This window comes from Dermacentor andersoni, chromosome 3, assembly GCF_023375885.2.
Source record: "Dermacentor andersoni chromosome 3, qqDerAnde1_hic_scaffold, whole genome shotgun sequence".
Taxonomy (NCBI): domain Eukaryota; kingdom Metazoa; phylum Arthropoda; class Arachnida; order Ixodida; family Ixodidae; genus Dermacentor; species Dermacentor andersoni.
In genome coordinates, this window is record NC_092816.1 from 118,346,003 (window position 1) to 118,362,764 (window position 16,762).

Genomic DNA, 16,762 nt, shown 5'->3' on the forward strand with positions numbered 1-16,762 from the left:
GGCACCCAACGCCCTTACAATTAGAATAAAGTTTCGTGTTATCTAAGCAGCTTGCTCTATTTGCAAATGAATTTTGGACAACAGTAAATAAATGTACTGACATCTTTCTGTAAATATGGACTTCAAGCAGGAGGCATTCCTGTTAGCATAACTTGCGCGTTGACATCATTTCATCGACTGCAGTCACTTTGTTATATAAACAGTTTAAAACGAGCTTGGAAAGAAACCTACACTACCAAATGCGTGGCCTATTTTCTTAATGCAAAAGAAAATGTATCTTTGCGGAAATCACATTGACAAGGAGATTAACAACCAGATTTCGCAGGTAACTGAAACAATATGGGGAAATGTTACCAAGTTAGTGGAAAACTGGCTTCAAAGGTTGGTGGGCACTGACTAGCTGACACAATCCTCTGCTTAAAAATTTTCCACCATCTTCCTTCTTCATCTTCGACTGCGCTTCACATAATTTGAAAACCGCTTTGAAACTCTAATAGATGACTGCTTATCCACCATACGCATCATATGGCCTGTCCAACTCGGTGTCTTCCTGATGATCTCAACTATACTTTCGGCGACCCCCATGAACTCTTTAGACCGGACCGCTTTCTTTTTTTCCTTATTTTTAGCGTTATGTCTTACCTTTTCATCCCATTGTCATTTGTACTTCTGCTTCTTGCTTGCTACCATAAATATTTATGTATTTATTTATTTATTTATTTATTTATTTATTTATTTATTTATTTATTTATTTATTTATTTATTTGTACATACTGGAGCCCGATGGGGCTATTGCAGGAGTGGGTGTGAATGCAGAGCAATGACAAATAATAAATAATACAGGCAACACGAACAATACAAACCAATACAAACAAAAATATTCAATGGCCGCCAAGAATAAGTTTAAAGGAAGAGAACGAGTAGGACCAGGCAAGGAATTCCAGTATTCAATTACACAGGGCAATAAACTATTTGAAAGTGTCCGTACGGGCAAAATAAGGTGCGGTGTTTAGGTGATGGTGACTTCTAGTATTAGATGGTTTTGCCGGAGTTAGGTAATTGTCTGAAGAAATACGGCAAGGGGAGTTAATAGTGCAATGCAAAGAGCTCATTTTCAGCCTACAACCTTATTCTGGGTGCTCTTGAACCCCGCATATGTATGAAAATAGATCAAAATTGAAAAATTACTTTATATTGACGGAGTATGTATTGCCCTAATCCAATTTAATCATTATAGAGAGGCTAAAATAGGTACTTATAACACAGGCTATCATCTAACATGTAAAATACTCCAAATATATTAAAGTAAAAGGCAAGTAAACGGCAAAGAATTAAAGCCTTTCTACTGAAAGCATGAAGCTTTGAGCGACTTTCTTTTTCAGCAGTGCAAAATTACTAGCCATAATTGTTACGTCTTACAATCAGATGAAAAAGACTGCTAGTTCAATTTATTTTGCTTCTATATGCTATCGTAAAAAATATTTAAAAAAATGAAAATATATGACTTTCCTGAAAATTGCTCAAGCTGGTTAATATGTTTCTGGAGGTGATATGCAATGCCCTTTTCTTGAGACGAATAATTATTTCGGTTAAGTGCGTACTGTAATAGTGCACAATTTACGACATTATGTTAAAAGGCAGTGAAATATGGATTGGTCAAAAGGTTTCAAAGCGATGATTTTGAACAGCCTTGTACATCTAATTTTTAAGGCCACGTAACGAACATGCAGGGGGCTATGTAATAAACATTTTGCGTTCGGCTGTTTCTGGTTCGGTAAGATGAGCGTAATAAGTCACTATGTGTAATGAAACCTATGTTGTTGTTTTTTTTTTTTACTTTCCCCCGTGAAATAAGGTTTTGGCGAATTCTGAAACGCTGGCAGATCGTTGGTGTTTAGTTAAAAATCGACCCGTTTGTTTAAAAACAACTGCAGTGCTGAATAGATCGAGAGCTGATTTATAGGCAAATTCCCATTTCTTCCCGCGCATCAGGGCCATACCTTCCGGGTGTTAGTGCACCAATTATAGGATAGGTAGTAGTTTAGCACTACTTTCACAGCGCGGAAAAATGCATATTTCTGTTTCGTTGCTTTGTACCTATATTAGCCTATTTTTGCTTCTGGTACATGAAAAATTCTTTCTGTAGCCACCATTTATGCTTCTAAGGTATATTAGTTTCCTTCTTTCCAGAATAGCTTCAAGCATTGCCTAATGATGATGCTAATCGCAATGCATGCGGCAATGTGACCTAACTAATAGGCACTCGTGTTGTCAACGTTACCTGAGCTTTTGATTGCCTCTCACCACTGGCCCAACACTGCGGCCAATAAGCAATGGCAGTGCAAAACATCATAAAAGTATAATTTTTTTTTACCAGTGGCCACGTAACTCCTTTTTACAATGCAGGCGAGGGTTTGAGGCAGAAAGGCGCAGCGTTTAAGACACGTGCATTGTTATCTGTAGCTTGGAAATAATTTTAAATACACAGCGCGCTACGGGTGTGTTACGCTGAATCATGCATAGTCACTGTTCGTTGTATTCACGCGTTCTTCGTTTTCGGTGCCTCCGCTCCTTGCTTTTGTACAGAGAAACAACCAATGACAACTCATCCTAATAAATACTGCGACCCTCACACTGCCCTTGCCCTCACAAAGGCGGTGGTGCCATAGTCACCTAGTTAGCTTCGTATGACAAGTGGCTCGATACGATGCTAATCGTGGTCATGACGATTTAATGGCACCTAGCCAGCTTGATTTAATCAGGCTTTTTTCTGGCAATATTGTATAAATCTCCTCCCATCTTTTCCTCAGACCTTCTTTATCTGCCTTTTACCGCTACCGGTGCATCTACTACATGGCATTCTATCTGGTGTTATCATATGCAACTGCAATGCAAAACGTGCACGCATCAGCGCTACGCAGCGCGCATGTCACGTCGGGTGTAAAGCCACTCCATTCTAGAAAATTGCGACACTCTCCTCCTCGGGCGTGCTTTCCACCTCAATTCTCTACGCATGTCACTCTCCCACGGGGCCGGTTCGTTGCGCACGGCATGCTATTCGGCCCAGCGCCCGCCTGGCGCGGTGGAAGAATGAATGCGCGCGATTGTTGTTTCCCTCGTTTGGAGCGTTATTGTGAAATTGAGGGTATTATGACGCTGATACTACCATGGTGAACCTCCGATAGGCCGTGATGGCGAATTATTTCGAAAATTGGCTCCGAGATGAAGTAGCAGAAGTGCTCTGAAAATGGCTATCGTTCAGCGGCTTGCTTTCCATGAACGCGTCGCTTTCGCCATCTATGACTCGGATGAGTACAGTACACGGAAAACTTAAGCAGTGCAGGCAATTCATGGGCTAATTTTATATGCCTGGCTTTAAAAAAAACACTTACCAAAAATAAGCAAGAGTATACATGATGTTTGTTTTTAGTTTTTATTGTATATATTTTACAATACTCTAGTGATCTGCTGTGTAACCTCATAGTATGGTTACACAGGTAAAAAAATACTAGTCTAAAAATTCGCGGACGGGAAGCGCCGGAGCGACGACCGCGAGGAGAAAGAAAAAAAAAAACAGGACAGTGGCGTGGTCGAAGGAGTGGCGGCAAAGATCAAAGGGCGGCGCTACTGTTCACAATAGAGATGTTTTAATCGAGTGTCCCGTCGAGCGCTAAGACGCGTTTGTACGGCATTTTGGCGCCGCATACTAGCAAGCGCTGGCGTGGCTCAGTGGTAGAGTAGCTCACTCCCACGCAAGCGGGCCCTGGTTCGATCCCGGCGGGAACTGGGCATTTTTTTCTCAGTCTTGGCGGCAGCTGTTACGGACACGGGACACTGGCGGGGGACACAATCAACCGAAACGGCTGTTGGAATGAGCCCATAACAGCTTGCGCTGTAAATGTTTACGACGGATGACAGAGGGCTGGGATAGTTCGGAGTTCAAAATATATTTGATGCATGTTTAGTGGTTACAGACACGCTAGAGGAAGTACTAGGTTCAGCCAACTTGAAAGCTTAGGCTTTATGTAATAACGTGCCCTTCGTTCGTAGCAGGAACAGGGATTGTGTCGCCAAGAAAATGTCGAAGGTGGAAATCTGCGTACGGCCGCCTGTTGTGGACTGCGGTACCTTTATATTACATCACATTCGCCGATTCACCGTTATGGAAAGAGTGGCTCAAATTAAGGAGCAGCAGTGGTACTATCGGCGGCAGTATTCCACGCAACAAAATATATTGCCATACAGAAACCATGATATAATTCTATAGACGGTTATCCTGGTGATCAATGAGGACGGCCTAATTTTCTTTAGCGGTCGTTTATTGTGGAACCAAAAATGTTCAGAAAAGAAGACAAGACAGTTGTCCTGCTGTCTTTCTGTATTTGCTTTTCTTGGTATTTTTCGGTTTCCACTAAAGCGCTGTAAATGCATCAAATGTTTAAAAAATGAGGCAATCAATATTTCTAGGTGGTGTCATACTTACGCCATCACTGCCCAGTACTTCACGAATGGCGATAGTGAAGACTACATCGGTAATTTCCGCATTATCATAGCATAATCGCATAATTTTCCATAATCTGTAAAATCTTCACTTGCCTGGATACCTAAACCACGAATGACCAAAAGCAACTGGATCGCCGTTACTCTACGCTTGGCAAATATATAAATTCTTCTATCGTACTACAGTAAATTATGTCAGAAGTAGTGCGGTTTAAGTAATGTGAATGTTTTTCTCACGACGCTGTGAATTGCGCCCCGCTTTTTGAGTCGTTGAACTCTTTTTTTTTTTTTTTTTCACAGCAGAACCAGAGGCACTATAACGTAAAACTATTCCAAACTTTTCTATCCCAATGCTGCAATCAGCCCTCCGCGTTTGGTGAAAAACATTTTTGGACCACCCCCACTTCACCTGTCTGTCACGCGACGTCACGAAAACCGCGATAGCTCCCCATCTGATATGACGTGTACACACAGATTATGCATGATTTGACTGAACAAAAGAAAAATGGTTATTTCTGATTCGACTACCTTTTCGCCATTAGCCCTCGGCTATTGGTCAAAAGCTTTCGGGCTGAACTTACTTAACCTGCCTGTCACGCGACGTCACAAAACCACAAAAACTCACCGCGTCAAAGTGACGTGTACGCATTGAAGATGCATTAATATGGCGAACAAAACTGAATTTTCTTCTGAATAGCCGCAGGCTGCCCCATTCCGAAAGGAATAAAAAATGACTGCCGCCGATCGCTTAGGCACTGGCTACTCGCACCTGCCGGAGAACATGGGTTTATTTGCATCTAATAAAGCTTTTTGCGTGGCCGTGTAATGTTTTCGAACACTTTTGGCACGTTTACGACCTTGTTCTGCCAACTCTTCTTTGCTAAGGATCCGTTTTAGTGTAATTTTTAGGCTTCCATTCGATGGCGCCGCGATTGTCAACGAACCACCGTAATAAGCAAGGGAAAGCGGACCAATCGCAGACGCTGGCACCACCCTCTTCATCCGGTTATCGAATTTGAGTGCAGTGGCTCGGCCCCATGGAATCCCTCTCCACTTGAGCGTGCTCCTCGCCTCTTGTGAGCCAATTAGATAAGGCAAGCTGCTCAGTGTAGACAACGTTATTCGTTTTTCAAGTAAAGAAAAGTGACCTCCTATGAACGAGGAGAGCGTTTGATTGTTCTGTTGAGACAACCCTGTGGGCGACCGCCTGCTGCTTGCGTCGGCGGTTACGCAAATTTGACGTCAGGAGATTGGAATAAAAACATATTGGAATACTTTTGCGTTATAGGGACCCAGCTTTTCTTTTCTTGATTTGGCCCACAGACTATCGTTGCAACGAAACTATTCACCCGCGTCGAACCATTATAAGCCCCGACCAAACCTACCCCGGCGACAGTTGCGTATGGTGCGGCCGCGCCGACCGTATATTGAAAATGATCGGCGAATCAGCAAGAGTGCGGCGCGTGCTGAGAGCGTCGTGAGTGCTGTGCTCTCGCCGCTTCGTTGGTGTTGAATTAACGTGCAGCACAAAGGGGGTGAATTCGCTCGCTGCTCCGGCACTATCTCGAAAGCCTTCGTCTTACGGGGCGGACGGAAGGACGGTTTTACTCGTTGAGTAAGCATAGGAATGCTTACGCCTTTAAAATAACATCATCGCGTACCTGGCTCGTCTAAGTCTGCCCGCTTTAGTGGGAACGCGAACCCATATCTAACCTGTTCGCCTCTTCACTGGAAGTGAATGGTGCTGCGGACTTTAGATAACGCTTCATCTTACTTCTGCAGCAAAGTTCCGGGCATTATCTCAACGCAAACGTAAGGACGGCTGGGCGACCTGGTATGATAACGAAATTATAAGACAGTGCCGGGGACGCAAGCAAAGAAAAGTAAAAAACAGGATGGTGTCAAATTCAATATGATTGTATAAGCCAACCGTCGATATCTCTACCACGTGAAGTCGAATATTCTCGCGCCTCCTAACCTGGTTGTGCGTGGGACCATATGAGTGGGGGCAAGACAAACGGGAATTCATGTATGAATTCCTGTTTGTATTCTCCCACTCATGCCTTTTTCATTTCAATTTTTTATGCTATGCGGTCTCTCATCTGTTCACCACGTGGCATTTTTCAAATGTTTACTATTCCACGTTTCTTGAATAAATTGCAGTTGAGAGGCAGCACGCCGTCCTATTGTTGCTTCTTTTTCCCTCTCTGTGCCCGTCCTGGGCGCTGTTTTATGTTATCTCAACGGTTTTCGTGAGAAACCTTGGGTTTAAAGACACCCCGAGATGCCTCAGCTGAAAGACAATTTGGTATTATTAGGAGACTATCACAGACCCTCCGCATTAGCTGTGCAGTGCCTCTGTTTGTTTGATGCACGCCAAATAAATCAACAAAGCTTTTTTTTTATTCTGCTTGTAGGATGCTTCGGTCCGTCTGTAAGGGAGCAGGAAAGTTCAGACATGGCGTTTCACGCAATGAAGATGCTTCCTCAATGCTCAAAGCTTGCCGCATGCTTTTGCGCAGCTCGCACCAGAAGTACACCATGCATCTTCGCGTGAGAACGAATCTGATACGATTATTTCGACAATGAGTTTGTGGAACGAACCGTGTTGCCTAAAGCTACTTGGCCGTTCCTTCTCGGGAATAAAACAAATTATGGGGTTTTACGTGCCAAAACCACTTTATGATTATGAGGCACGACGTAGTGGGGGACTACGGAAATTTCGACCACCTGGGGTTTTTTAACGTGCACCTAAATCTAAGTACACGGGTGTTTTCGCATTTCGCCCCCACCCAAAATGCGGCCGCCGTGGCCGGGATTCGATCCCGCGACCTCGTGCTCAGCAGCCCAACACCATAGCCACTGAGCAACCACGGCGGGTCCTTCTCGGGAATGGTGATTGGGACAGCGATGCGACGCGTGTGCCAAGGTGAAACATTACAGTGAATACATCTATCGATTTTCGCAGGAGAAACCAAAAGTATAAAACTGCTGTGTTATCAAGACTATGCAAGTATGCAGGTGACTTATATGGACACTTTGAAGGAGCAGTGCTCTAAAATTTGTAAAATTGATATGTTTGTGTCTCTATGAAACTGCAGCTTAAGCTGGGCGTTCAGTCGCTTGCTCAAACATGCCATTCGTAACCTGGAGGGCAGGAGTGAGAGGCTTAAATAGCCGAAAGCCGCTGTTGGGCAGCGTACGACTATCCTCTGCAATAATACGGAACAGCAAATTGTAGATCCAGTGAATTATTCAAGTAACATTTTTTCTTTCTTTTTTTTTCTTTCAGATGTACAGGAACGTCTTGAATCACGCCAAGTGGGATGTCGGCAAACAGGCCAGAGTATCCTTGATCCCGTTCTTCACTGAAGGACAGTACTTCTTCATCCAAGCGGCACAGGTATAGGTAACTGGGCAGTGCGAAATGCTCTGGCCAGTGCCTCGTTATTCCACAAGTTTTTTTTTTTTTTTATCCAACCCATTTCGCCCACTCTCAACACACATAAAATACAAATTTGTTCTTATTTGGCAACCTCTGATCCAATTAAAACAAGTACTTTTGTGTTCTAGTAAATCATTGACTCAGCAGCTTCAGTCAGAGCCTGGAGTACGTTTTATGTAGAAATGACGAAACGCGAAAAATATAGCGTACATTCAGATGGCAAGTTGACACCACACAGGAATGAACCCCAGGAAACCAGGCATGGCTGTTCTGTAAACTGAAGCCAAATCAGCCCGTTTGAATATTTCTATCGACTACGAATATTTATTTTACTTGTAGCCGATTGAGCATTTAAAGCAGAATGGTTTCACAAATAACACGTGGTCCTGATGATCATGAAGATACGCAGGTCTTTCAGACACAACGTGACTAGATCAGACCACTTATGACGCTTTAAAACAAGCTATAACGCCATCTTCGGCCTGCATGTGTACAAAATGTCATCTAGTTAGCCTACACAGCAAGAAAAAAATTTGAAGGCAATTTAAGCTTTAGTTGATATAAATCAAGATCAATGTCTGCCTGAGTTAGTTGAGAGGGAAAATGGGGTATGGCGAAAAGTATAATTTATTGAGAGCCGCGCTGAAGCGACCACGCTTGATCCACTTCCACTTGAGGCTGAACCGGCTTCCATTTTCCTCTTCCGGTTCGTCGAACGCAATCCTTTTGGGACTCTGTGATTCAGTCAGCAATTTCTTCGTGCACGAAATCGCAATTCGAAAGCGAGCGAGCGAGCGCCGGTCTTCGGCCACGTCGCACTCGTGATGCACTGGAATTTCTCCGGTGCTATGCAGATCCTCTCCACGTGCGCGAAGGGGGAGTCATGGTGCACGGCACTTGATTGCCTCATTCGTAGAGGGAGGGGAGCAAAAAGGTCAGCGACTGCACTGTCGCGACCGCTGGGTACTGCCTTCAGGATCGGCCCAAGTTTTATTGCGATAGCAATCTTACGGACACTGCGGCTGAGTTTTCGCCGTCGCCGTAATGTTGTATATTATTGTACAAGTATGCCACATGTTTACCTATGCCATAGATGCGAGGTAGATGCTTTACCATTTAGCTGAGGTGATGTATATTAGAAGCCCTGCATGGCGCGTTGACGGCGTTACGGGTGTCAGAAATTTTTGGCACCCCCGCCTATGCCATAGCCACGCACGCTTAGAACACTGCGCGGAAAGTTCACCCGCAACGCTAGACCTTGCTATCACAGTCAGAGTTTCGCTTTTTGAGCGAAACGGCAAATTTTTTGGGCAGCACTGTACCGCGATCAGCCCACGCAAGAGGCTATAGGTTAGATACAGACATATCCCTTGCAGAAAAGTCGCGGTGACTCGCAAAGGAAGACATTTCCTTAAAAAGAAAAAAACAGCTAATCAGCGTTTACGTATCATCGTTTGCAATCAGTGCTATGAGCGCTCCATGCCTGCTCGAAGCCCGCTCGATGCTCGACGTCGATGCTTGTAATGATTCTGTGCCACACCCAGTGCGGTTTGTTCTGCAAATCCGTTGCAATGTTTCGCTCAATTGCACCAGGACTGTTTAGCGTCCCTCGTTGATGCGCCGCTCATAGCGCCACTCACACTCCAAGACTGCCTTCAGTGATGCGCGCAAGCCTGAAAACCTACCTTAACCACGCAACATATTCCTGGTTTCAAAACATGTTTACGTGATTTAGTCGTAGTTGCTGTCGTTATTGTTGTTTGCCCAATGTTATCCGTCTTAATCGTTTCCAGCCCTTAAGATCCATGCCGTGTGGACATAGTGCAAACAACTGATTGTACATAGAAAATGCTATGCATTTGAAAAATGCATAGCAGTGAGAACAGCCAGCGGTGCTTCAGCTCTTGGTGGCAGGCGGGTTTTACGTCGGTATAGCGCTCACGTGGTGCGCCACCTCACGCAGCCCCTCTACCTGCGACTGTAACTCATTGTGGACCCAGGAGAGTACAGGTACTCGCATAGCTGACCGTCTGCTAAGTGTCTGCTCTTAGCCTATTCTTTTCTATGAGCCTTGAAAAAAGGCTTGCAAGTGAGGCAGCGCTGTTTGCTTCACGTTTCTTCACAACGCGGGCACATTCGTACGTACGTGTTGGCTGTTCCTGCGCAGACTTCCAATGGCAGGCGACTACCACTCATACAGCGCTAACCCCAAGAACATGGATAAAACCTTTGAGACAGCGTTTTATTCCAACCAATCTGTAGCTGCGTCGTGTAATGAAGAGGCAAAATCATAACGAGAACCAAGAACAACCAGAACGCGTCAGCCTGTGTGGAATGGTTGTCTGCCATGAGTCTGCTATTTCTATTCGCCCATATCAATGCCATGTAAAGGGCATTTAACATTGCACAATCTGGAGATCATGCCATCGTTATCTTTTTTTGCAGTCCCGGTGCGAGCACATGGATACTGACCCGAAGATCGCATACTTGAGAGCGCGGGGTGGAGCGACGGCAGCCGATAAGTACGGACATATACAGCGCGCCAATTTTGCTTTAAAATGCGGCGAATAGAGAATAGCAACTAGAAGATAATCCAAATGCTAGAAAAGATCGGCAACATAAGCGAGACTCCGTAGGACTAACAATATATATATATATATATATATATATATGCTCATCTCAAAATTTTGCAACCGCCATCTCAGATGCATAATCGTGCTTACCCATGCCTGGCAGCATTTGTATGACTTCTTGTGCATTTTTCTCTTCATCAGTGCTCTTTTGTAAAAGTGTTCACTTGTGTTTAGCGCTGTATACTCCAATGCATTTTCTGTGCCTTTTCTTAACCCACTCCTGCTATAGCGCAAATTGCGCTGCAGTATGTACGTATATATATATATATATATAAGAGCGCAAGAGCGTCACAATATATATATTGTGACGCTCTTACGTGCATATTGGGTTCTGGCCTCAACAAACGGTATGCGGGGGCACCGAAGAGTTGTGAATGAAGAAGACGACGGGTGGCTGGTTAGCTGAATCTCGACAGGCACTTAGCTGATCAAGGCCATCGCATCTAACGCTACCCGGCTTCAAGGTAACGCCTTTTGTGGGCGTAACAGAGTGGTGGAGGTTCGGGGTACGACACAACGTACCACGGAGTCGCAACATCTAGAACTTCGCCGGAGCCGTCGTCTTGCCGGTCTCTTGCCAACGACTTTCCCGGTGGCTCAGGACAGAGGTGGACAAATGCGAGCTCTAGTTTCATCTGCTCAAAGGTCATCGCCAGTTGGACATTTTGCAGCACTACATGGAACCACGCTGGAACCAAAGTGGGCGAAGACGTCGACGAGTGGCTGACGCACTACGCAAGGGTGAGCCGCTATAACCGTTGGGATTCTGTCACTGAGCTTGAATATGTCGTACTCTTCCTGAGTGAGACAGCGCTGATGTGGTATGAAAACCACGAAGACTCCCTAACAACGTGGGAGCGCTTCGTGGAGGAAATTAAGAAGTGTTTTGGCGACTCCTACGCCAAACAGAAACGCGCCGAGAGAACACTAGCTCAGATAGCTCAAGCTCCTGCTCAAGCTCATCGATCGTCATTTACCTGTGTGTTATAGCTGTGGCGACTTGGGTCACATTGCCAGGTATTGCAATCGCCGCCAACCACCGAGGTTCGAACGACCGACGATGTCTAGGCGGTACCGCGCTCCTCTGGGCGAAACATATCCGCCCTCGCACACATATTTAGGAAGCTTGCCTCACCAGCACCCGGAGCCGCTGCAGAACCGTTCTCCAGCATCTGATTGCAGCTTGACACTGGACAATCTTCGATGTCGACAGAGATACCTCCAACCATTTGTATGTTTAAGAATAAGGTGTCTGTATTAATTGACGGGGTTACATCCATGGCCTTAGTGGACACGGGAGCAACTGTTTCAGTGATGAGTCTTGCGTTCAAAAGCCTCCTAGGACGAAAAGTGTTGTTTCGCTGGGACCGTGCCGATACGTTTCGCGGAGTGAGTGGGGAGTTTGGTGTATCCTGTGGGTGTGTGTAATGCAGACGTTACCTTGGGTGGTCAAATATTTAACGCGGAGTTCGCTGTTCTACCTCATTTTACGCATGACGTAATCCTGGGCCTTGATTTTTTGAAACTGTGTGGTGCCACCGTCGACTGCAAAACGGATGAAATCAGTGTAGGTATGAGCTTTTCTGCTGCGTTTATGGAAGGCCCACCGTATCGGGAAAGTGTGCTTTGTGTATGCCGGGATACAGTTGTGCCTCCGTTATTCGCAACGTGTGTTTCAGTTGCCTGTTTCCCTGCCACCGACGGAACGTTTGACGCTACCGTGGAGCCCGTTCATCTGAGTTGCATCAAGAGGAATGTACTCATACTGTATCGCACGCTGTCAGTTGTTCAGGGACGCACTAACTTATGGGCCATAAACTGTTCGAGTGAACCTGCAATACTACCACAGGGTCTGAAACTTACCGCCTACCATGAAGATCAAGTGCTATCGCTCGCCATTCTTACAGAGGCCCTTGATTCTGCGCATGAGCGCCATTTCGTTAATGCCTGCCCTGCGGCGCACTCCTCATTTCTGACTATGGTAAACAAGTCACTCAGCACTAAGCGGCGTCACGAAGTGGCGAATATTATGCTAAAACATGCCCGACTGTTTGACTTTTTCCAGCAAAAGGGGCCACCATTGTTTCCTCCTTCTCGTATACACCATCGCATAGATACGGGATCTGCCCAATCCTTCTCGCTTTCGTTTCACCCGACAAATTGTCATTACGCTGCGCGTTTTCAAAGTCGCATTATAAGCATGTTCAAGCAGATGGCCACTAACACGACGGTCCTCTCCTGACGGCGCTATCTCGTCCCTTTTTTTTTGTGCTTTTGTTTCCGTCACTAAGCCTTAGCAACGAGCACAAGTGTATCGTTAGCGAAGCATACTGTCAGTGGGAAAGCCATTCTGCTCAGTCCAGACGAAAAAGTAGGAACGATTACCTACCAGCAGAGGGCATTCATTGGCAATTTTTTGATACACCTATAGGGAATAATGAGAAAGTCTGGGATAAAGATACGTTTTGTTACTCTTTTACAGTGGACGTGCGTCCACAAACCGGTAGCGCTGCTTTCTAACTATGAGGGTATCCTTATGTTGCTAGGAGGTATTTTGTACAGTCAGTGTTATATATTTGGCGGCCGGGTTAACGTTGATAACTACAGTTTGTCATGCTGTGCTTCATCACAATACGGTTAATGCTCGGACCACTGTATGTTTAACGGGAGTGTCTGGTGATTCGCATCATTGATTCGCAGTGCTTATAGTCTTGTGTGATTTTTTTTTTTCCGACACTTGCCCACTTTGTTTTCGCATCACCCGCTTTTAAAAGATACTACAAACCTCTCGAGTTTCGGATGTGGTTTAGAAGAGTAAATTGAAAAAAAAATTATGTCTGTCCTAGTATCCGTTGCCTCAACAGTTTGAAAATTGGCATTGTTGTTCTCGAACGATGCTTTTCACCGTTGACTAATTAAGGGGGCCTGTAGCGTCTATGAACGCACTACATGTGGAAGCTGTCGTAGGTAGAATGTTCAACCTATCTTCGGCTACGTAACTACTAGGAGGCAGACTTCCGGTTCTTGCCGTCTACTATTGTATTTTGTAACCAGACCTAATAATACAATTACCCGGTACTATAATACACGGTATTTATTGGTATGGACTCTTTCGATAATCGTAAACGTGCGGTTGCATTTCCGCAAAGCTTGCATCTCTCCATTCTTCAGGTTCATCAAATTCTAATCAGCAAGACTATTCTATAAGAACGTTTTCCCCAGTTATTAGCTCAGGTTGGACCATGTGGGATATGCAGCGGCCTTAGGCTCCATGTCTAAAGCACCTACACAAAATGACAGGTTCACAAGATAAACGAGAGTACCAGACTTAGGCCGACAGCACGGTTTGAAAAGGTCGCAAATTAATATAGAGAAGCAGTTCTGAGATTTACATAGTGCGAAATGCAGAGCTGGACGAGCTAAAATGCTTAAAACCTAGTCAAATCGAGGTTACACTGAACCGAATACAACTGAAATACTTTTAGTATAATAAGACTTCTTTCAACAGAGCGCTCGAGTTTTGCAAAGGAAAACATTCATGATGTTTAACAACAGCAAAAAATAGGAACGCTATGCGCTTAAATAAACGCCTCCTCAACAGTCAGAATTGAGTATTCGAGGTGCTATTCTTTTAACGTGCACAGAGCTCCTATATTGCACTGGCTATATTGGAGCTTAGTATACAATAAAGATATACTGTAAATACTGTAGTGTGTAGTACTTCACTGTTGTTTTTAACCCTATTAATGAAAGAGTATGCATAAAACGAGATGTTTAACAAAATGGCAAATTCACAAGCGGCACCAAAGTGCTAGATTTAGGCCTAGAGCAGGGTCTACAGTAAGCTCCGTGATAGAAATCAATAGGTAAAGTAAGCGCCTACCCACATGGGATACTATGGCGCGCATACTCCTAATGGGTCTCGGTGATAAGGATCCTCACCCCGTAGATTAGCTCCGCTACTTCACGCGTGGCAGAACGATGGTTTCGAATGAAATTATTTCTCGCAGGGTGAACCTTCCTTTCGCCAAGAACAACCCACTTTTTTCCGACCGATTCGGCTGCGCTAAGCAGCGGCCCATGTACGCCAAAGAAAACCTCTGCAAGGGTCCGATGAAGCCTCTGAAGCGGGAGACTGAGAAGGAGTACCCCGGGGTGTACGTGTGAGCCTGATGCCGACACCTCGCGTAATAAAGGCCTGCTGTGTGCTGACTAACGTTGTCTTCATACGATGCTCGGAAACGACTGTTGCATCTGCTTTGACAGCGCACAGACTGTGTCACACTCACGCAACTCTCTCATAGCAGCCACTATTTAGGCGTTCAACTAAAGCCAACACCATCGTCAAAACGAAGGCTAGCATGTTTTGGCCCTTAAGGGAGGCACAAATGTTTGAAGGACATAACATACAGAAAAAAAATTGCTGGCTTTCCCGTAATCGAGAGTTGCTGCTGTTATTGTTGTTGATGTCGTCCTGAGTGGCCGTGGCACATACCCACAGTGGGGGATTGGTCATGAATCGGGTGGGTAAATTAGGGGCATAAAACGTACCATAAATAAAAGAGTTGCCAATTTGAACATTGGAGTTTAAAATGTGCTTGCCGAAAAAAATTTAATCGGAATAAAACTGGGCATAAAAAAAAGAAAGCTATGGTGGGGAGGGAGAACGATCAGTCTAACATGGTTTCAATGAGTAGATGTAAGCATAAAATGGCAACCGGAAAAGCAAGTTGTTTGGAGGGTATACTCGCCACAATCTAAAATGGGTGTTGTGCATGTTCCCAGCGGCACACTTAACCACGTCATGCTGGGCACTGGTCCATATGAATGCTGCCCAGCTGGAAGAAGAAAAAAACGGCTGAAGGCCTCGCGACTGCCAGCGAAGGATGCCAGGGAGACGGACAGCGCATTGCCCAGCTAGAAGAAGAATGAATTGAATTCTGGGGTTTCACGTGCCAAAATCACGATTTGGTTATGAGGCACGACGTAGTGGGAGACTCCGGATTAATTTTGACCACCAGGGGATCTTTAACGTGCCCCCAAAACACTGGACACGTGCGTATTTTTTTTTTTTTTTTCATTTTGCTTCCGTCTAAATGCGGCCGCCGCAGCCGGGGTTTGATCCCGAGACTCGTGCTTAGCAGGGCAACACTATGACCGCTAAGCTTCCACGGAGGGTATGGATGCCTTAAGGAGGCGCGACGCAGCGTGGCGCCATCTCTCGAGGCGACGCAAAACGCGCGACACGGAACTTGCGGACCACTGGCGTTCAGGGCTCAGCGCCAAAAGATGACAAGGAAGTGTGTAGTGCCCTGTATCTGCCTTTTTAACGTTGCTATTGGGGATGTCAAATAAAACTTCAGCATACTGGAAGTTACAGCTGGAGTGATATTGTGAACAACCATTAGGAAGAACTCGGAACCAACAGTTTTTGTAACTTGTTTGGGCAGTAACTAGCGTAGGTTGTGCGGTCCTGCATAAAGGGTTGGGGCCAGAGAGCACAATCTTTATTTAAATGTAGACTAGTTGGCCGGGTTCTCCTGCAGGGCCTCTATATGCCTTCTTTCCTATACCCAGCATTACTAGAGAGGCTCATCGCGTTCGCTTCCCATTAGTAATGGGCCCGGCATAGTCCAATATGGTGTGAAGCGCCCGTCGATGCGAAACCAAGATAAATGCCAAGGCTGACAAGTGCACCGACTCGTCTTAGCGAGCTTCATGCATTGCGCCTGCTTGCCGTGACGATGTGTGCTAAGGGCTACTGCAGCGTATTCCTACGCAAAGACACGCTTAGGCGAATTTGTCACCGGTTTCAGTTCCTTTGGTCTGACATAGCTGATTTACGCTTGTAAACACAGACAGATTTACCGCGTCATAAATTTCTAAAGCGAATCAATTTTACAGACATCTCCTATGCATTGATTTTCTAATTTATGAAAGATTGTTCGCCTCTTTCAGGCTCGACATGTAATTGATTAAGGTGTTCGGGTAATATAGTTCGTGGCAAAACTATACTCTTTTAGAATGGACCTGCTGAGTGGAATTCCATGACGATTCTCACGTGATTACATAGTCAATATCGAATCTCTGCGAGAAAAAGAGCGACCTACACATCCTGCGTTGGAGACCCAAACCTGGCGCGTGATCAGCGTGGTTGGTGACAACGCACAGCCCTGGCTGGTTA

The 16,762-nt window shown here is 45.3% G+C and overlaps 1 protein-coding gene across 1 annotated transcript in view; it reads left to right on the forward strand.

Moving 5' to 3' along the window:
- Window positions 1–14,790, forward strand: part of LOC126539092 (uncharacterized) — a 175,331-nt gene extending 160,541 nt beyond the window's left edge. Inside the window, exons 21-23 of the mRNA XM_050185811.2 lie at window positions 7,793–7,903; window positions 10,391–10,467; window positions 14,589–14,790. Coding sequence (XP_050041768.2) covers window positions 7,793–7,903; window positions 10,391–10,467; window positions 14,589–14,745 — 345 coding nt within the window. The 3' untranslated portion in view covers window positions 14,746–14,790. The remainder of the gene's footprint in view (window positions 1–7,792; window positions 7,904–10,390; window positions 10,468–14,588) is intronic.
- Window positions 14,791–16,762: the final 1,972 nt, after the last annotated feature.